The 22,339-nt window shown below is 42.5% G+C and overlaps 1 protein-coding gene across 1 annotated transcript in view; it reads right to left on the reverse strand.

Annotated features, from left to right (window-relative positions):
* Positions 1–672: 672 nt before the first annotated feature.
* Positions 673–22,339, reverse strand: part of LOC309793397 (RAD52 motif-containing protein 1-like) — a gene marked incomplete at its 5' end in the record, with an annotated part of 38,036 nt that continues 16,369 nt past the window's right edge. The window contains 5 exons of the mRNA XM_082603869.1: positions 673–927; positions 2,389–2,474; positions 4,125–4,223; positions 5,174–5,342; positions 5,719–5,841. Coding sequence (XP_082459995.1) covers positions 826–927; positions 2,389–2,474; positions 4,125–4,223; positions 5,174–5,342; positions 5,719–5,841 — 579 coding nt within the window. The 3' untranslated portion in view covers positions 673–825. The remainder of the gene's footprint in view (positions 928–2,388; positions 2,475–4,124; positions 4,224–5,173; positions 5,343–5,718; positions 5,842–22,339) is intronic.

Below are 22,339 nucleotides of genomic sequence, written 5' to 3' on the forward strand. Positions count from 1 at the left end.
CAGCTCTACAACGGAATCCGTGTCCGGGTATGGAGCCTCAGTCTCACTCAACTCCTGATGAGGCAGGGCCAACATCTGGACTGGAGACGAGGACGTCAAGTAATTAAAGCCCCCGGCTTCTTCCAGGGGTGTAAGGGCAAGGGGCAATTTGGGAGGGCTGTCTGAGGTGTATGAAGACCAAGTCTCGGTCAGGCGCGGGGGTTAGGGGGTCACCTGGACGCGGCCCAGGGCCCACTCCGGAGGCTGAACTGCCTGGACTAGAAGCCACAGTCATTGCCATGTGAGGAGGAGCCGTGGGGCGCAGCAGCGACACAGAGGCACAGCCAGGACATAACATGTGGCGGCTCCCAGGCACAGCGACCCAGGCCAGCGAGAAGCCAGAGCCACATCCTCCTTCAGAGCCGAACTGAACCGTTATGCCAGCGCTGCGACGTGAGGGTTCACCGTTAGCAACCGTTAGCAACCGTTAGCAACCGCACGCCCCTCCCCCACCTAACGTCCCACCCGTTATTTATGACATCTGTAGTTACTCCACCTTTATTAGGCTCCCGCGGAGATCCAATGCACGCCACCAGAGTGAGCCTTTTTCCCAGAGTCCCCAGGGCACAAGCCACCCTTCCCCTTGCAAAGGAGACAATTACCTCCTGCCGGGCCCCCTTCCCAACCCCGCCCTGCCCTCCCAGGCCCCAAACAATGAGGCGGGATTTGGGCTGCAGACCCCAGTGGCCCCAAACTCCAGCAGCCCAGGGGTGGAGGGGGGTTGGGAAGGATGCAGAGCTTCCCGAGGAAACCACAGGATGTGGCATTCTGGGAAATTCAAAAGTGCTAGTCCAGTTCTGACAATCTGAACTCTTCCTCCTCGAAGCTGAAGTCTGAGAGACATTCTTCCTCCCTTTGGCTACAGGGCTGACAAGAAAAGTAGCTGACCTGCAAAATGAGCACCAGTCAGGGTGGCGGGAGGGGAACACACCTTACAATTATTCTAAATTGTTGCCATTTCCTCCAAACTCTCAGTATTCACGTCTCATTATTAATTCACCACTCTGTCATCAGAGGTTACCACTGAATCAGTGATGACTCCAGAACTTCTGTAGGAGGGGTTTGGGGCAGGTGAGCAATTCATTCTGGGAAAGAGTGTCTAAAACCAAGCGAATGGCCCTTTATATTAGCATGGGAAAACTTCCCCCATCCCACCTTGTCTCAACAGAACCATTAATCTAGAAAAAACTACTGTGTCACTTTTCAGAGGTCTACCCTGTGTGCAGACATGGAGAAGACACTTAGAATGTTAAAGTCAGCATGTGAAGTAGTTTTCTCCAAATACTCTAACTAGCACCCAGTTTACTTTCTTCACAGTCCTTTTCATAATCTATTTAATTTTAGTCCTTTTTAATTGTCTGGTACACCTGTAACACCTAAACTCCAAGAGAGAAGGAGCTTCATCTTATTTCCAGTGCCTGGCACATAATGGTTTCTCAATGGAACTGATTCCAAGATTGGCCTCATTTAGGAATGGATCTGTTGTTACAATCAGTTTTCCGAAATCTTTACTATCAATATGGAGTCCTTTCCTCTCACATTTCACAGGAAGCTAGACTTCTTAATGTCCAAACATGGATACGTTTGAAGTTTCCTTGACTGATTTCAATTGAATTAAAATAATTATTTTGTACAGGAAAAACTTTCAAAATTTCTACATTTTTCAGAACATAACCACCTTTTCTTTCTCTACTTTCTTCCCTTCAAAACAAACTTTGCAACGTTGGGGTGAGTTAAATAATCAGAAAACTAGCCCCAAAATAAGCTCTCAATGACATGAAACACATTTTTTGCTCCTTTTTAATAAAAATCCTATATACAGTACATTAATGTTTTCTTTTAGAAGTTACGTTGACAACTTAATCCCTAATTCGAGGCATCCATATAATTGGTTTACAGAAAGGTGCTTCGGCAAAATATTTAACACAAGATATATATGAGATGCTGAGATCTGGGTAATATACCTTACTTGAAAGGCATGAATAGTTTTAAAACACTGTAGCATAATCACACTTAAGGCCATAGTTACTTTGTTCCCAAATCCCTGCAATTCTATTTGAGGGGAGTTCTAAAGGGCCTGTGTCTTCTCCTGTGTCCACAACTGTAGACGTACACTGATGGCCCTCAATCCTGCTCTCCAAACTTCAAATAATGGGCCAGAGACAAGGCTCGGGACTTGGAAAAGTCCTAGAAATTCCCTGCCTCAAAAGCAGTTTCAGAGTTTCACATTTTCCTAAGGAAGACAGAGCTGAGTAGACATGCCAAAGTCTTCCAAATCCTGCTGCTTGTTTTGAATTATGGCTACACTGGCTGTGTACCCCTTGAGTTTGTATCTCCACATACACATACTTGAATTAAATCCTGTAGTTCCTCTTTGGTTCTAGCATCTGTGACCTCTTCACAGAGTCTATATGCCACGGCTGTTTTACCAATTTCTGAAATAAAGTTAACAAGGATCAATGCAGAAGTTTTCTTGCTCTAAAACTTCCTGTATACAATGGTAGCACCCAATAATTAGACATTCTTTTGATTTCTAAAAGCAGAAAATAAGAGCATTTTCCTAGAAGTTCCCTCATCTGACACTCCAGTTTTTATCATAATTAGTTGTGAAAAAATATATAAGAAGTATCAACTTTGGTTCAAAAACCTTTATGATCTTAGAAATAAGAACTAAGGAATAATGACATAGAAATTAAAAGCTGTGGAAACAAAAATGTTCAATCACAATACAATGAAATAGGAAGGCATTAGGTGGGGGTCAAAATGAGTTCAAACCTGGAGAGATACCACTGGACTATAATAGATACTTCATATTAGAAGCAAGGCCAGGGCCTACTCCTTGGGACCAAACTTCTACCAGATACAATGAACAAAGCTTTGGAGACAGAGACAGAGAGAGACAGCATTTGAACACTCTACTGGCAGAAACTAGCCCATGTACCTTTTGGACAATTCAGCTTTCCTCAAGGCAAGCTAGAGCCACCAGGCTTTTTGGTCTAAGGAGTTTGGAGTACATATAAGGAATACCTTGGCATATTAGGGACAAACAACCCAGACATTTAGTTTCGTTCTTAAAGGTTGTTACCCAGAGTTGACAGCTGATGGAGATTCTGCCTGATGACCAGGGAAGTCAAACTTCACTGGAAGGACTGCCCAGGCTGGAAGGCCAAGACCAATCCAGGGTCAACTCTTACAAGCAAATAAGGTCTCTGACAACTTTGCTCGGATTTTCTCTAAGCCTGCAGGGCTGTGAAGCAGGGGAGCAATTCTGTTCCGGGAATCTACTCATCATAAAGTTTCCTTTGGGCACAGCCTGTGACATTCTCACCACTGTATAACTCGATAGGGAACACAATCAACACTATTCAATAGCATGACCACTTTCAAGGCTCACAAAAACGTAGCCAATTATTATATAAGAATCATATTCACCCAATATATCAGAAATGAAAACTGAAATTAAACTGATTTCAAAAACATCATCTAATAAACTCTTCAACAAGAAAAAAACGATAATAATAATAGTCAATATATTTTCTCTGCTTACTATGTTTCAGGCATAGTTCTAAGCTTTTTACATTCATCATCTCATTTACTCTTACAATAGCCTCCATTAGGTGATAAGCTGTATTACTAGTCCTATTTGCAGATAAAGAAATTGCAGCTTAGAGATATTAAATACCTTCCAATGCCTCTGGCTAGAAAAGCCTAAAATTGCAACAACAACGACAACAACAAAATCTAAGAGACGAAGTTAGGACTCAAACGCAGGTGCCCAAGGCTTATCATCACTGCACTATTCTGGAAGATAAGCAAGCAATTGGGGAAGAACGGGATCAAACGCTTTCTGTAGGAACTGTGGCAAGTCACTCTACATCTAAACACTGGGGACAATAATATTTGCTGTCATTTTTCTCATAAATGCCACAAAGAACAAATTTAAGACTGCTGCTGTGAAAGCACCTGGTGAATGAAAGAATATGTAATGTTTTCGCTAACCATTATTTTCATCCAATTAACTTTTCAAGTAACTTTACTTGCTCACTGAAACTGAAGTACTTCAAGGACAATCAAAAAGGTCTTACCTAAAGCCACAATCAGCAGTTTCTGGAAGGCATCTGTCATAGCCTTCTGAATAGCAAGCTTCTGGGTTACCTTCCTTTCCATAAGGAATGATAATGACCCTAAATCCAACCAAAACAGATGAATGTAAAATGCCTGTCTGCATAACTGATTTCTAGGTTATGTGTGTAAAACTAAAAATGCATCTGTGATTCTTAGATCATTATCTTAGTGATTAAGGGCAGGCACAACACTGGGGTACGGGTGAATGTCTCTGTTGTAGGTATAGCCTGGCATGGCACATTTTGACTGCTATTCTGGAAGTTCCTAAAACACTCGATGGGAAATGCAAACCAAGAACGTGCACAAATCTCATACTACTCACAGATTTCAAATGGACAAGCTGAGGCTGCACTGCTACAGACCCTGCTCTCCTGTGCGTAAAGGGCTGGATTCATACAGTGACATAGATTTGGCGGTAGTGCAGATGATCTGGCCTCTCCTCAACCATCACCCACTCAGGTGGATGGTGGAGCCTCCTCCACTCCATTCACTAACAGCTCTGCCTCTGAGTTAAAACCCTAAGCCCAAGTGCCATGGATTCTAGGAAAAAACTCAGTACCAATTGGAATCCCCTTTCTAGGGATCTACATTAACTTTTTCTGCTCAGGCCCTTCTATAGGAGGCAAAGGACTGAATATTTACACAAGGGTTTATTTCAATCTTTAGACAATGATTTTCTTGGGATAACTGAAGGCCAGAAGACATCTGTATTTGAAGGAATATTTTAGCACATAACAAATTATTAACAACAACCACAACAAAAACTAACTAATTTTCCTTCCTCCTAAGCTTCTTGGCAGGCGGTCAGTTCTCAAATTCTAAAGTTTAAGGTGCTGTCAGGTATTGCCTAAGATAAAAACCTATATTGTCAGGCAGAAAAAATCTGCCCAGGGCTTTAGTGGCTTAGAAAAGCGATGATGTGTCTGAAAAGGTGAGTTTCAGAAAGAAAGGAAAAAAGAGAAATCCCACTCCCTCACCTCCCCACACACAAACATACTGGAAAACAGACCTTCCTCCAACTTATGCAAAGGTTCCTCAGCCATGACAACTCCGGGACTCCTGCACTCATGGGAGGGCAACACCACCTCTAAAGCACAGAAGAACTTCAGGCTTTGCTTCTGAATTCGTGTCACAATAGCTTCATTTTCCCTTTCTTCAAGGTTAGAAAGATCCTGAAGCTGTTAGGATTATGAATTAAAGGCTAGGCTTCAAAATATCCTGTTGTTAGAAATAAAAACGAAACTCCAGCAATCCCAGGTAATAGTTTAGGTATGCAATAGCTTCAAAATCAAGTTGGGACTTGCAAATGAATGACTAGATATGGACAACTATTTTTTATCATATACCATACAAATACTGGCGAAAATTATGGACACCGCCATCCAAGTCATTGAGATTATCACTAATTCTAGGTGGCAGGCCAATGCTCACATACTTCCATGTGGAAGGCTCTCACATCTCCTCCCCATAGCCCTGTTCTATTCTTCTCTCTAAAGTCTAGGAGTTCAATGTTGAAAGGAGTCTGGTTAGTCAAAGAAAATCTACAGACTTCACTTTGATGATCCTTTTTGACCACCCATTGAAACCAAAGTAGTGATTTGCCAATTCTTGGCATCTGGAGCTGTTTAGGGCCAGCGTATTATGTTGAACCGCCTTATGTCTGGTGCCAAGACGAACCTAAAGACATAAAAGTCCTAAAAATATCACAATCCTACATAGAGACTTGTTTTGGATATACCTGAGATTTATCAATACCAATTTCCTAGAGTGGTTGTGAAGATTAAGTAGGACATTTTAAGCAATGAGCTCACAGTCAGCCCTAAATAAATGTTATTTATTATTTTTAAGTCAGTACTTTTCTGCATCATTTCCAGGGCCCCTGATTAACCGGAAGGTTCCCTGACCTCTGGTGGTGAAAGTGATGATGAAAGCAACCAAGGAAGCCCAGCAGAAGCCTATCATGGGGCTGGGGGTAAGCAAAGGAAGTGAACTGTTTTACTCGTCTCATCCTGTAGCTCCTGCTTGACAATATGACCTGAAGAGGAGGTAAGATGGACCTGCCACTGAATCAGGACCTTAATCTGTAGCACCCCCTCCCCAAGTTACTAACCCCTGTTAGAAGAGGGAATACCTATACCTCTATAAATGTAAATAAAGCAACCAAAAGAAGTAGGGGTTCATCTGCATGAACAAGCTTCTTGGAGAGTGCAAATATCGCCAGTCTTAACTCTCTAAATAACTTACATATTACTGTGGATTTTTTACATCACTAGTTCTTTCTTAAATATCTATTTCCACTTTGAACAGGGTGTAGTATATAAATATAGTCATAAAAATTCAAATAATACAAAGAAAGTCAAAGCATTGTTAATTCTTTATTGATTGGTTTGTGCATCTTCCTCTGTCACTAGTTTATGAGCTCCTTAAGTGCTTGAAGGAACCATAACAAGGAACCATTCTTTCCTTGTTACCAGAAGCAAGCATAGATCTTGGCATATAATAGAGGAGTGATGGTCTGTTGACTGAGTGAATGAACGAGTACATAAGAAAATGAAGTTACTTTCTCCAACTGAAGCTGCCTGCTGGGAAGGAGAAATGAAGACTAATTTTTAAATGTTGAGTGTCGCATGAGAGGCTAGGCCCTGTACGGTGAGCCATAATGGAGCTGTCCTGGACAATTAGGAAGCTTCAGAAGGGCTCTGAGCCCCTGGTAGTAGAGACAGTTGACATCTGGGATAACCTTGCCACAGTTCTTGCTGGCAAACATTTCCCTTCGTGCTACTGAGAAAAACTCAGATACATTAGGCCTTTCCTTCATTTTATTTTAAGATGTTATTCACTTTTCTGTGTTTATAAAAATACAGGGGAAAAAGATAAGAATTATGTATACCTGCCAATGAATAAAGGAACACATAATTGGAACTTCCCTGCTGGTGCAGTGGTTCAGACTCTGTGCTCCCAATGCAGGGAGCCCGGGTTCGATCCCTGGTCAGGGAACTAGGTCTCACATGCATGCTGCAACTAAGAGTTCACATGCCACAGTTCAGGAACCTGCGAGCCGCAACTAAAGGAGCCTGCCTGCTGCAACTGGGGAGCCCTTGAGCCGCAACTAAGGAGCCAACATGCTGCAACTAAGACCCGGTGCAACCAAATAAATAAATAATTAAAATTTACAAAGAACACATAATTAAAGGAGGTAATAATATCGGGGGTGTGGGTAGTAAACTAAGGCTCTGCATTAACAAAAGAAATCTAGGGCTTCCCTGGTGGCACGGTGTTTGAGAGTCCGCCTGCCGATGCAGGGGACACGGGTTTGTGTCCCGGTTCAGGGAGATCCCACATGCCGCAGAGTGGCTGGGCCCATGAGCCATGGCTGCTGTGCCTGCGCGTCCGGAGTCTGTGCTGCGCAACGGGAGAGGCCACAACAGTGAGAGGCCCGCGTACCGCAAAAAAAAAAAAAAAAACCAGAAGGTGCAAAACTGTTTCCTATCCCAGGCTCCTATCTTCCGTCTTACAATACTGTAACTGACACTTCAGAGAATCAAAGTCCACACCGTGTAGGATTTTTCCCACCAGTACAAAACACTGGCTCAAGGGCAAGTTCGAACTGGCTATTAATTCAGTTCAGCAAACATTTCCTGAGGCCAGGCCCTGTGTTAGCAGCACTAAACGCAAAGAGGAAGCATGCCATCACTGCTTTCAAGAAACTCAGATTCTAGCAAGACAGGCAAAGCACAAATGAAAAATAGCAAGAAATACCTTCCATCTGCCGAAAGGCATGAGCTGCCCTCAAAAGAACACAAGTTCACTGTGCAGAGATGATAGGGAGAGCACAGGGGAGTTTACCAGAGAGAATGCACAAGAAGTCACCAAGACAAGAAAAAGCACATGATACACTCCAGGTGTGTCAGAGAAAGTGGGAAAGGAGCTAAGAATGCCCTCCAATGCCACAAGAAGTGAGGGCTTTATTCCATAGCAATGGAGCATGATGGGAGGTGTTTAAATAAAGGAGGAACCTATCGGGCAGTGCAGTGGTTGGGACTCCGCGCTTCCTCCACGGCAGAAAGGGGCGGGGAGAGGGTTTGATCCCTGGTCGGGGAACTAAGATCCCGCAGGCGGCATGGTGTGGTCAAAAAAAAAAAAAAGGAACCTATCATGTAGAAGTCCTGTGAACAACTGGTGATAAGCAGGCATTGCCATTAATAACAAACCACTAAGCAGTCCAAGTAATAGAGATTGAGAATTCAAGCGCAGCCTCTCCTGAGCTATACCACTCATAATGCAGGGAGCAGCAATCCTGGGCAAAGAAGACCTAAGATCCTCTGACCTGACAGTCACAACATTGCTCCGGCGGACCACGCTTGCAGACCTCCCACCACCATCTCTGTTGGTTCCGAGACTGCTCTTCTTGCCTCTTCCCACCCTCGCTCACTCTCCCCACTTTCTACCTCACCAAACGGCCCCAAGGTACAGGTCTCCTCCATCCTTCCAAAGCTCAATTTATGCCACTTCGCTTTTAAGAAAGACCCACGTTAGCGCCTGTTTTCCCAACCAAAAGAAATCCAAAGAGGTATCTATTTTCACAAAAAAGGGGGGAAAATGAGAACAGTGCCCGGCACGTGTTGTGCAGCAGCCCGTACAGAGGCAATTCGCACTGTGCGCTGCAAAAGCGGGTGCAAGGGGCACCACCCAGCTCCTTCCTGGGAACCACACTCAGCACCTCAGCATCAAGCCACCATAGCTTTGAACTGTCACTGAGCTTCCGTACTTTAGCTCAATTTATTCTGTGCATCCGTTAGCAAGATGTGTCCTATGGTCACTGCTTCTTCGCTTTACGCCACTTCGGCTTATGAAAGGTTTCATGGGAACGCTCTGCTTTCAGTCATTGGGGGAAACCCATACTTATTGTCCTCCCGCCTCCCTCCAGCCTACGCATCCACTCTCGGCCTGGCCTTTCCAGCTTTGAAAAGACAACCTGGCTCCGCCCTCCACCGCCTATATACTGCAGTGAAAGATGAGGGGAGAAGCTGACAGGCAGACAAAAGGCAGCAGCAGTGAGTGAGGCCTGACGACAGACAACGGAAGAGTTCCAGGCCCCTTCAACTTTTGAGATGTTTGGTATAATAAACAATGTAGAAACACCTAAGGGATGGGATGAGAAAGAGCTCAAAATGGACTTCAGTATTTGTTAGCATTTGTTAAATATGGGTGGTACATACACGGGGTACAATGTAAGATTCTCCACTTTTCTCAGTATGAAATTTTTAATTAAAAATATACCAAAACACGGTTTTAAAAATTACAGGATATTTAAAATGTTTATACATTTGACAAGTTAATACAACACAAAAAATGAAATCTAATTGTGTAATTCACAAGGTAATCCAACAAATATTTAGAGTATTGTATCCTCAGGCATTACATGGCCTCCCTTTAAACTTCCTCAGCTCTCCCTCAGTGGGCTATAATTCCCAGTTTACTTTAAGGGAACTTCAATATTTAAGTTATGGTTGCTGTTTATGTCCCTTATACAAACATGCATTCATTTGGGGAAATCAATTATCAAACAAACATCAAAAGTAATCATTTCTACATTACTAATGTGACTTTGCCCGTTAGAGATCAGAATGGCATTACAAGGTCATCAGTCACTTATTCTATAGGCCAGAGTTGATGCTATTGACATTTTGGGCTGAACAATTCTTTGTTGCGGAAGGCTGTCCTGTGCTTCATAAATGTTTCAGCAGCATCCTGGCCTCTGACCACTAGGTGCCAGGAGCACGTCTCCTGACTTACGACAACTAAAGATGTCTGTCTCCAGACATCAGCAAATGTCCCCTGGGGGGCAAAATCATTCCTGGTTGACACCTACTGATATAAACAAGCATAGCGTGTTTGCTTGCCAAATAACAGCAACAGAAGATGGATAAATCCATGGATTCCAAAGGTCCTAGAATTAGCAAATCTTCTCTGTAAAACTCCTAGCCCACATCTAGAAAATATTACAAAAAGAAGCAAAATGAAAAGAAAAACTAACAACACATGAGCTAAAATCTTTACTAGGGACAGAACACAGCATAGTGATCCAAAGCACAGACTTGGAGCCAGAGGACTTACATTCAGAACTCACCAGCTGTCACTCACCAACTGTGTCACTCACCAGCTGTGTGACCTGGAGCAAATGACTTAGCCTCAAGTATCTCAACTTGCTCACCTCTAAAATGGCAAGGAGACAACTAATACCTACCTCCTATGGTTATTTATTTTCACTTAAGAATTAAGCGAAATAATACGTGTAAAGTGCTTAAAAGAATGCCTGGCATACAGTGAGTGCTCAGTAAGTGTTAGCTATTGTTATTTCACTAAAATTCCATATTTTCAATTTATACAAAGTGGAAATCACTTTACAGATTTCAACATACAACACTCTAGTTTTAGAAAATAAAATATCATGCTATGTAACTACTTTATCTACTTGACAGAGGAATTATTTTCACCCATTTTCACCATCTCGGTAAAATAATAATGGTTATGATTATGCAATCATAAGAGTGATTATGCTCTCCAATAGCCATTGGAGAAACAAGTGTACTTGTACATCACTGACAAACACAAGCTAACCCCTAAAACTGGCTCTGAGGGGAGATCACAAAGCCTACCATCAACATTAATCACCAAACATATTAGCCAGGGATATCTCAATAAAAGTAACACAGAAGTAGAGATTAGGGACAGAATTACTAACTCCGGGAGCTATGGGGGGAACTGACTTAATTTCAAGAGTTAATGTCTCTGATATGTAGGCTCAGGTGCCCACCTCAGCACTGGATATGAAGATGCCTACCACAATTAATCAGGTCCCAACAGTTCATTTCTAACTGCAGTCTCCCTGAACCTCACTGCGGGTACTTCTGTAGCGTAGCTCTCCATACAAGGCAGGTCTCTGGTAACTGCCTTCTCTGGTTCTTCAGAAAACAGCATGACCTGGCTACACATATTCCTGAAGAAGTTCAAGCGTCTTCTGGAAAAACATAAAATAGAAACTGCCAGCCGAAGTCAAAGTGAGACAATGTCTCAAGCCACACTAAAATGGACTATAAAAAATACAGAGATCTAGAAACTACCTCTAAACGACGCCAGCACCAGACACACCTCACCATGTAGCCAACACTCTTGGCCGGGATACACGGATACACCCGTGTCTACAGCATGCAACCCTGCCATGTAGCGGACAGACACTGACCAAGCTGGGTCTTGTACAGCCTCTGCCACGGGGACAGAAAGGCCCGGAGAAGGGCGCTGAGTCGCTTAAACCCACCAGTGTGGGAAGAAGCACCACGTCCACCCATTGAGAAGGCCACCCCTATTTGCCTTGACTCTTTCTCTTCCTGTTAAACATTATCCGACTTTCACCAAAAGAATACACAACACTAACTTTCTGCAAACTCCTGCCCCTGTGGGGAACGGCATTCCTGGAGACAAAAAAGCTGGAATCAGTAACCAAGGTTCTAATTCAAATCCGGTCTAATTCAAATCCATTAACCCCTGTGATCCGTTGCCGATCTACAAAAAGAGCCTAACAGCACATTAGTCGTTTGACCAGCCAGCGTCCAGCCCTTTTTCTGGTAATAAAAGCCCACAAAGTCCCTCAGAGTAGGTACCTCTCCCCGCCTCTCAGTCAGCGTGGCTCCGGTGGGCTCGACTCCGCCAAAGAGCCACGGGTGACACGTGACCAGAACTGGCCAATCCCAGTCTCACAGCCTCAAACAGCGATTGGCTCCAAGTCAGACATGTGACCCCATAAGAGCCAATGAGACATCATGAGACTTTTGCTGAGGCTTCTGGGAAAGAGACAGGCGCTCTTTCCGGCTGAATCTAAACGCTGACAGGCTACAGGGGGTGAATATGCTACAGCCAAGTTTCTAACATACAGTTCCGACAACTGAAGTCCATACAGGAAAAGGCAGAGTTGACTCGTGGGGAGAACCTGAGTCCTGATGACTTTACTTGAGCCCTGAATCCAGCTAGCTGTGCCTGACTTTGCAGTTAGGTGAGCCTAACTCAAATTTCTTTCCAGCTTAAGCCAATTTAGGTTGATATTTCAGGCAGCTGAAGCGAACTGATGTATACGTGTATATCTGATTAGTACCACACAGGATGTGAAAAATGGAATGAACTGATAGCTGGCTTGTAAAACAGTGTATATATACATGATTATTAAAAACACTGGTCACAGGTATTGATTAATAATAACAAGTGCAAAGAGAAAAAAGTGGGCATGGGAGAGAAATGACTTAGTGTGATATGTGGTTATTCTGACTCTTGAAAATATTCCAAAACATTTGTTTAAACAATTTTATCATAAAGCTATTTCAGCAATAATAATAAGAATAATAACAAGAGCCATTTGCTGAATGCTTCCTGCGGGCCAGAGGCCGTTGAAATGACTATATTATGTAATCTGCTTGAGTCCTCATAATGACCTTACAAGGTGGATGTTATTATTATCATTCCCACTAACAGATAAGGAAACTGAAGCACAGACAAGTTAAGTTACTCACCCACAGTTACACTGTAAATAAAAGGCAGGATTCAAATGCAGACATTCTGATGCAGCTCGTGCTTTTAGCCATGCCACTGAATCTGAACCTACACTCAGAGTTCTAATGCTGTTCCAGTGAAGCAGAAACTCAAACTCAGGCACTCCCCAAAGCATCAAATGGGAATGTAATATACCACTCTTTTAACCCTGGAAGAGTCTTAAGGACTAATTCCTACATAGTTCTGCATTATGAAAGTATACATATTTAACCACATTAGTGATCATCATTTTTTTAAAAAGTGTGAAAACCCTCACAAACCTCAACCAATTGCATCCTTTGGTTAAACAAAAGTCCTAGATGTTCCCAAGACTAAGAGGTATATTAATTAGTACTACCTTTCCAGAAAATAACATTTGCACCTTCCACAAAGTCAACTTTATGAGGACATTCCCATCACTAAGTTACTTTTCACCACTTTTATAGAACAGAAACTTATTTTAAAATCTACCCATCTTAGTATAATATAAAAAAGAAAACAATTTATGACTGGACTTTCTCAAAATTAAACCTTTTTCCTCTTTGGAAGACACTATTATGTTAGAAGGATACGAAGCCAAGCTAAAGACTGAGAAAAAACCAACGGCAAATCACATACCTGAAAAAGGATTTGCATCCAAATATATAAAGAATTCTCAAAACTCAACAGTAAGAAAACAACCCAATTAAAAGCTAGGCAAAAGATTTCAATGGCACTCCACCAAGAGGATCTAATGATGGCAAATAAGCACATGAAAAGATGTCCAATGGCATTAGTCATCAGAGAAATGCAAATTAAAACCATGATAAGATACTACCACATACCTATTAGAATGGCTAAATTAAAATCACTGATAGTGTCAGTGATGTGGAATAGGTGGAATTCTCGTACATTGCTAGTGGGAGAGTATAAAATGGTACAGACACTCTGGAAAAAGGGTTGACAGTTTCTTATAAAGTTAAAAATATACTCACTATACCATCCAGCAATCCCCTCTCCCCAGAGACAGCTACCCTAGAGATAGAGAAATGAAAACTATGTTTGCACAAAAGTCTGTACACAAATGTTTACAGCAGCTCTATTCCTAAATGTTAAAAATTGGAAACAACGCAAATGTCCTTTAATGAGTGACAATGGAAAACTACTGAGTAATAAAAAGGAATAAACTTTCAATACATGCAATAACTTAGATGAATCTCAAAGACAGAGCAAAAGAACCCAGTCTCAAAAGCTTACATGTATGATTCCATGTATAGGACATTCTCAAAAAGACAAAACTATAGGGATGGAGAAAAGGTCAGTGGTTGCAGAGGTTATAGGATGGGGACAGTTAACTATAAAAGGATAGCATCAGGGAATTCTGGGGGGTGATAATATTATTCTGTATTCTGATTGTAGTGATGGTTGCACAAACTACACGTGTTAAATTAACAGGATAAAAGAAAAAAGTTAGTTTTACTGTATGATAATTTTAAGAATAAAATTTTAAAATTATGTTTAAATATGAATCTCAATGTCACAATGGACACGGTTTTTAAAAACTGGAAAGAAATAAAGAAGGATAAGTTTGTTAATAAAAGGTAAACCTGGGCTTCCCTGGTGGCGCAGTGGTTGAGAGTCTGCCTGCCGATGGGGGGGACACGGGTTCGAGACCTGGAATGGGAGGATCCCACATGCCACGGGGCAACTGGGCCCGTGAGCCACAACTACTGAGCATGCGCATCTAGAGCCTGTGCTCCGCAACAAGAGGGGCCACGGCAGTGAGAGGCCCACGCACCATGATGAGGAGTGGCCCCCGCTCGCCACAACTAGAGAAGGCCCTTGCACAGAAACGAAGACCCAACACAGACAAAAATAAATAAAAAATAAATAAAAATAAATACATTGAAAAGGAGAACCTATACATTTCCCTTTCTGCAAATGTAGGTTTTCGAGGCAAGAGTAGAGCCTCAGAAAGAATGTCTGCAAACAGAACAATCACTAGTTCACTAAGTACAAAATGTAGGATACTTTTGAAGAATCCCATCACAGCTAGATAATTGGTCCAGGACCAAAAGTAAATACTGGAAGAAAAATGAAATCAACAGTGTTCCACAGAGGTGGTAGGCAGACTGGCCTGGACTAAGACATGTTCAGTAATAGATAATAAGGGTGCTGATTTGTAAGCATCATTCTCGTCCCACTGTGGACTTCCTTCTGCGACAGTATAAGGATACCACCAGATCATCTTGAAATCAAGTCATGAAATGTACTTTTATGTTTTTAAAAATCCATTCTTGTCCTTAAATTAACTTTTCTTATTAGTTTAGTCATGGTCCTCTATTACTTCTAAAACATTAAATCTTATTTGATTAGAGACAGACTTCAAAAAATAAAAATAAACTGTGATCAAATAGCAGGAACAAAGAGTAGTAACTAAAATTTCTTCAATCTAAACTGAAGATGATTTCTGTATCTCTGTCTTTTACATTTGTCTCCATTAAGGGAAAAAAATGATGTACCTCATAATTAACTTGGCTGGAATGAATCAGACTGCATTTGCAAAGGTTTCAGAAGACCAATGAGCTGTGCTAAACAGTACCACTATCCACCTGAGCAGAAATTACTATCCATAAGTTTCTTTACATAACTAACGAAACAAAAATTTAAACAAAAGAAGAACTACTAGAAAAATATTAGAGATTCATTATTGAAGTCAATAATTTGCCTCACACATTATTATTTTCCCTGTGGAAACCCAATTATTACCCTGAAAACAAGACCACGTTAGAAAGTAAATGCATTGTGACAAAAGAAAGAAAAGGCAGATTGATACATTATTAAAATAACTCACACGCCATACCCTGAGGAGTAAGGAAGCCATGGCAGAGCAGGCCCCTTTCTCCTCAATGGACAGCACAGCTGTGGGGAAGACACTGCAGCTAGCACAAGCGTGTCACACTTCCTCAGGGAGGAAGCAAGTTACACACCACTCTAGAGAGGGCGCCCATAAACTGACGGCCACGCTCATTACCCAACGTCCAGGCCACCCACAGGCTGACTGCAACCCAACTTTCCCACCATTCCCACACAGGCCCCAGGAACCGTCAGGCCTCTGAGGCTCTGCCAATGCCCTTCCCTCTACCCAAATATCCTTTCCCTCCTCTCTCCGGACCTCAATCCTGCCCAGCTCTAAATGAACACTTCAAGGCCTATTTCCCTAAGAATGCCTCTCTCAAAACCAAAATTACTTCCTAGACAATGATCTGCCTCTTACTCATCCATTATCTTGGATTAAATACATCATGTAAGATGCCTTATCTGACCAACACAACTATTTTATAAATAGGAGTCATGTTTTATATCATCTATGACATGACATGACAACCAATCAGCTCACTAAAACCATTCAATAAATACTCTAATTGAATTTCCCAAAGAGTTGACCTAAAATAACCTAAATGCTAAGCAGTTCAAGAACTGTCCTGAACCAAATTCACTTCTCATTTGAATGCCAATGTCATAGACAGGGATGTTGTATTGTCTTTAAATGTACTTGCCTTTATCCAAAACTAGAATCTCTGATGAATCTATGGGACACACATGTAAAATATTCTGCAAAGGAAAAAAGCTTTATTTAGTGTACTGTGCTTAATATTCAGCCAGACTTGCATTTTTCTCTAAAACTTATACAATTACTGAGTATGCAAGAAGCATTAGAAGAGAGACTAAGTCTATTGAGAAGAAAACTGGAAGCGAAGGTCAGCAATCATTTTCTACTTTGAATCATCTCTTTCATAAAGAGGTAAATTCTCCTAAATTCCAGAATGAATGGAATTCAATACAGCAAAGTAAAATGCTTTAAATACATAAAATAAATATCTTGATGGACCTTCCACCATCTGTTTTAGTAACTTAAATTATAAAAAAGAACCCTAACTTTAAGAAAAGTTATATCAAGAGCTAAAATTGAGATTGTTTTTCCATCTATTACTTTGATTTTCCTGACCCATTTTTGAGAACTGTCAGCATTCTGGATCAATAATTCCAAATTATTTCTTGAAGAGAGTGAGATTCCTCCCAAGTCATTTAATATGCTTACTAATCAATAAAGATATGAAAAAACAAAAAATCCATATTTATGAGGCAAGCAAATTATATTAAAAGACTGACTTTGAGAAAAGGTTGCTGCTTGCCAAGAAAATTTTATTATTATAAAATATTTTCTGTCATTTGTATTTCTTCATTTTCCCTTCCAGATTATCTGTGTAGCCTTGTAAACACATCATAATCCAAAGCAGTGGAGCTTTACCAATAAAATGTAAATCAACACAAGAGAGCCAACTGCATAATTAAAACAAAAGCGTACCGGGCTTCCCTGGTGGCGCAGTGGTTGAGAGTCTGCCTGCCGACGCAGGGGACACGGGTTCGTGCCCCAGTCCGGGAAGATCCCACATGCCGTGGAGCGGCTGGGCCCGTGAGCCATGGCCATTGAGCCTGCGCGTCCGGCGCCTGTGCTCCACAACAGGAGAGGCCACAACAGTGAGAGGCCCGCGTACCGCAAAAAAATAAAAAATGGGCTTCCCTGGTGGCGCAGTGGTTGAGAGTCCGCCTGCCGATGCAGGGGACACGGGTTTGTGTCCCGGTTCACGAAGATACCACATGCCGCAGAGTGGCTGGGCCCATGAGCCATGGCTGCTGTGCCTGCGCGTCCGGAGTCTGTGCTGCGCAACGGGAGAGGCCACAACAGTGAGAGGCCCGCGTACCGCAAAAAAAAAAAAAAAAAAAAAAAAAAAAAACCAGAAGGTGCAAAACTGTTTCCTATCCCAGACTCCTATCTTCCGTCTTACAATACTGTAACTGACACTTCAGAGAATCAAAGTCCACACCGTGTAGGATTTTTCCCACCAGTACAAAACACTGGCTCAAGGGCAAGTTCGAACTGGCTATTAATTCAGTTCAGCAAACATTTCCTGAGGCCAGGCCCTGTGTTAGCAGCACTAAACGCAAAGAGGAAGCATGCCATCACTGCTTTCAAGAAACTCAGACTCTAGCAAGACAGGCAAAGCACAAATGAAAAATAGCAAGAAATACCTTCCATCTGCCGAAAGGCATGAGCTGCCCTCAAAAGAAGAACACAAGTTCACTGTGCAGAGATGATAGGGAGAGCACAGGGGAGTTTATCAGAGAGAATGCACAAGAAGTCACCAAGACAAGAAAAAGCACATGATACACTCCAGGTGTGTCAGAGAAAGAGGGAAAGGAGCTAAGAATGCCCTCCAATGCCACAGGAAGTGAGGGCTTTATTCCATAGCAATGGAGCATGATGGGAGGTGTTTAAATAAAGGAGGAACCTATCGGGCAGTGCAGTGGTTGGGACTCCGCGCTTCCTCCACGGCGGAAAGGGGCGGGGAGAGGGTTTGATCCCTAGTCGGGGAACTAAGATCCCGCAGGCGGCATGGTGTGGTCAAAAAAAAAAAAAAAAAAAAAAAAGAAGGAACCTATCATGTAGAAGTCCTGTGAACAACTGGTGATAAGCAGGCATTGCCATTAATAACAGACCACTAAGCAGTCCAAGTAATAGAGATTGAGAATTCAAGCGCAGCCTCTCCTGAGCTATACCACTCATAATGCAGGGAGCAGCAATCCTGGGCAAAGAAGACCTAAGATCCTCTGACCTGACAGTCACAACATTGCTCCGGCGGACCACGCTTGCAGACCTCCCACCACCATCTCTGTTGGTTCCGAGACTGCTCTTCTTGCCTCTTCCCACCCTCGCTCACTCTCCCCACTTTCTACCTCACCAAACGGCCCCAAGGTACAGGTCTCCTCCATCCTTCCAAAGCTCAATTTATGCCACTTCGCTTTTAAGAAAGACCCACGTTAGCACCTGTTTTCCCAACCAAAAGAAATCCAAAGAGGTATCTATTTTCACAAAAAAGGGGGGAAAATGAGAACAGTGCCCGGCACGTGTTGTGCAGCAGCCCGTACAGAGGCAATTCGCACTGTGCGCTGCAAAAGCGGGTGCAAGGGGCACCACCCAGCTCCTTCCTGGGAACCACACTCAGCACCTCAGCATCAAGCCACCATAGCTTTGAACTGTCACTGAGCTTCCGTACTTTAGCTCAATTTATTTTGTGCATCCGTTAGCAAGATGTGTCCTATGGTCACTGCTTCTTCGCTTTACGCCACTTCGGCTTATGAAAGGCTTCATGGGAACGCTCTGCTTTCAGTCATTGGGGGAAACCCATACTTATTGTCCTCCCGCCTCCCTCCAGCCTACGCATCCACTCTCGGCCTGGCCTTTCCAGCTTTGAAAAGACAACCTGGCTCCGCCCTCTACCGCCTATATACTGCAGTGAAAGATGAGGGGAGAAGCTGACAGGCAGACAAAAGGCAGCAGCAGTGAGTGAGGCCTGACGACAGACAACGGAAGAGTTCCAGGCCCCTTCAACTTTAGAGATGTTTGGTATAATAAAAAATGTAGAAACACCTAAGGGATGGGATGAGAAAGAGCTCAAAATGGACTTCAGTATTTGTTAGCATTTGTTAAATATGGGTGGTACATACACGGGGTACAATGTAAGATTCTCCACTTTTCTCAGTATGAAATTTTTAATTAAAAATATACCAAAACACGGTTTTAAAAATTACAGGATATTTAAAATGTTTATACATTTGACAAGTTAATACAACACAAAAAATGAATTCTAATTGTGTAATTCACAAGGTAATCCAACAAATATTTAGAGTATTGTATCCTCAGGCATTACATGGCCTCCCTTTAAACTTCCTCAGCTCTCCCTCAGTGGGCTATAATTCCCAGTTTACTTTAAGGGAACTTCAATATTTAAGTTATGGTTGGTGTTTATGTCCCTTATACAAACATGCATTCATTTGGGGAAATCAATTATCAAACAAACATCAAAAGTAATCATTTCTACATTACTAATGTGACTTTGCCCGTTAGAGATCAGAATGGCATTACAAGATCATCAGTCACTTATTCTATAGGCCAGAGTTGATGCTATTGACATTTTGGGCTGAACAATTCTTTGTTGCGGAAGGCTGTCCTGTGCTTCATAAATGTTTCAGCAGCATCCTGGCCTCTGACCACTAGGTGCCAGGAGCACGTCTCCTGACTTACGACAACTAAAGATGTCTGTCTCCAGACATCAGCAAATGTCCCCTGGGGGGCAAAATCATTCCTGGTTGACACCTACTGATCTAAACAAGCATAGAGTGTTTGCTTGCCAAATAACAGCAACAGAAGATGGATAAATCCATGGATTCCAAAGGTCCTAGAATTAGCAAATCTTCTCTATAAAACTCCTAGCCCACATCTAGAAAATATTACAAAAAGAAGCAAAATGAAAAGAAAAACTAACAACACATGAGCTAAAATCTTTACTAGGGACAGAACACAGCATAGTGATCCAAAGCACAGGCTTGGAGCCAGAGGACTTACATTCAGAACTCACCAGCTGTCACTCACCAACTGTGTCACTCACCAGCTGTGTGACCTGGAGCAAATGACTTAGCCTCAAGTATCTCAACTTGCTCACCTCTAAAATGGCAAGGAGACAACTAATACCTACCTCCTATGGTTATTTATTTTCACTTAAGAATTAAGCGAAATAATACGTGTAAAGTGCTTAAAAGAATGCCTGGCATACAGTGAGTGCTCAGTAAGTGTTAGCTATTGTTATTTCACTAAAATTCCATATTTTCAATTTATACAAAGTGGAAATCACTTTACAGATTTCAACATACAACACTCTATTTTTAGAAAATAAAATATCATGCTATGTAACTACTTTATCTACTTGACAGAGGAATTATTTTCACCCATTTTCACCATCTCGGTAAAATAATAATGGTTATGATTATGCAATCATAAGAATGATTATGCTCTCCAATAGCCATTGGAGAAACAAGTGTACTTGTACATCACTGACAAACACAAGCTAACCCCTAAAACTGGCTCTGAGGGGAGATCACAAAGCCTACCATCAACATTAATCACCAAACATATTAGCCAGGGATATCTCAATAAAAGTAACACAGAAGTAGAGATTAGGGACAGAATTACTAACTCCGGGAGCTATGGGGGGAACTGACTTAATTTCAAGAGTTAATGTCTCTGATATGTAGGCTCAGGTGCCCACCTCAGCTCTGGATATGAAGATGCCTACCACAATTAATCAGGTCCCAACAGTTCATTTCTAACTGCGGTCTCCCTGAACCTCACTGCGGGTACTTCTGTAGCGTAGCTCTCCATACAAGGCAGGTCTCTGGTAACTGCCTTCTCTGGTTCTTCAGAAAACAGCATGACCTGGCTACACATACTCCTGAAGAAGTTCAAGCGTCTTCTGGAAAAACATAAAATAGAAACTGCCAGCCGAAGTCAAAGTGAGACAATGTCTCAAGCCACACTAAAATGGACTATAAAAAATACAGAGATCTAGAAACTACCTCTAAACGACGCCAGCACCAGACACACCTCACCATGTAGCCAACACTCTTGGCCGGGATACACGGATACACCCGTGTCTACAGCATGCAACCCTGCCATGTAGCGGACAGACACTGACCAAGCTGGGTCTTGTACAGCCTCTGCCACGGGGACAGAAAGGCCCGGAGAAGGGCGCTGAGTCGCTTAAACCCACCAGTGTGGGAAGAAGCACCACGTCCACCCATTGAGAAGGCCACCCCTATTTGCCTTGACTCTTTCTCTTCCTGTTAAACATTATCAGACTTTCACCAAAAGAATACACAACACTAACTTTCTGCAAACTCCTGCCCCTGTGGGGAACGGCATTCCTGGAGACAAAAAAGCTGGAATCAGTAACCAAGGTTCTAATTCAAATCCGGTCTAATTCAAATCCATTAACCCCTGTGATCCGTTGCCGATCTACAAAAAGAGCCTAACAGCACATTAGTCGTTTGACCAGCCAGCGTCCAGCCCTTTTTCTGGTAATAAAAGCCCACAAAGTCCCTCAGAGTAGGTACCTCTCCCCGCCTCTCAGTCAGCGTGGCTCCGGTGGGCTCGACTCCGCCAAAGAGCCACGGGTGACACGTGACCAGAACTGGCCAATCCCAGTCTCACAGCCTCAAACAGCGATTGGCTCCAAGTCAGACATGTGACCCCATAAGAGCCAATGAGACATCATGAGACTTTTGCTGAGGCTTCTGGGAAAGAGACAGGCGCTCTTTCTGGCTGAATCTAAACGCTGACAGGCTACAGGGGGTGAATATGCTACAGCCAAGTTTCTAACATACAGTTCCGACAACTGAAGTCCATACAGGAAAAGGCAGAGTTGACTCGTGGGGAGAACCTGAGTCCTGATGACTTTACTTGAGCCCTGAATCCAGCTAGCTGTGCCTGACTTTGCAGTTAGGTGAGCCTAACTCAAATTTCTTTCCAGCTTAAGCCAATTTAGGTTGATATTTCAGGCAGCTGAAGCGAACTGATGTATATGTGTATATCTGATTAGTACCTCACAGGATGTGAAAAATGGAATGAACTGATAGCTGGCTTGTAAAACAGTGTATATATATACATGATTATTAAAAACACTGGTCACAGGTATTGATTAATAATAACAAGTGCAAA

The sequence above is a fragment of the Mesoplodon mirus genome (genome assembly GCF_964341445.2).
Source record: "Mesoplodon mirus genome assembly, chromosome: 18".
In the NCBI taxonomy this organism is placed as follows: Eukaryota; Metazoa; Chordata; class Mammalia; order Artiodactyla; family Ziphiidae; genus Mesoplodon; species Mesoplodon mirus.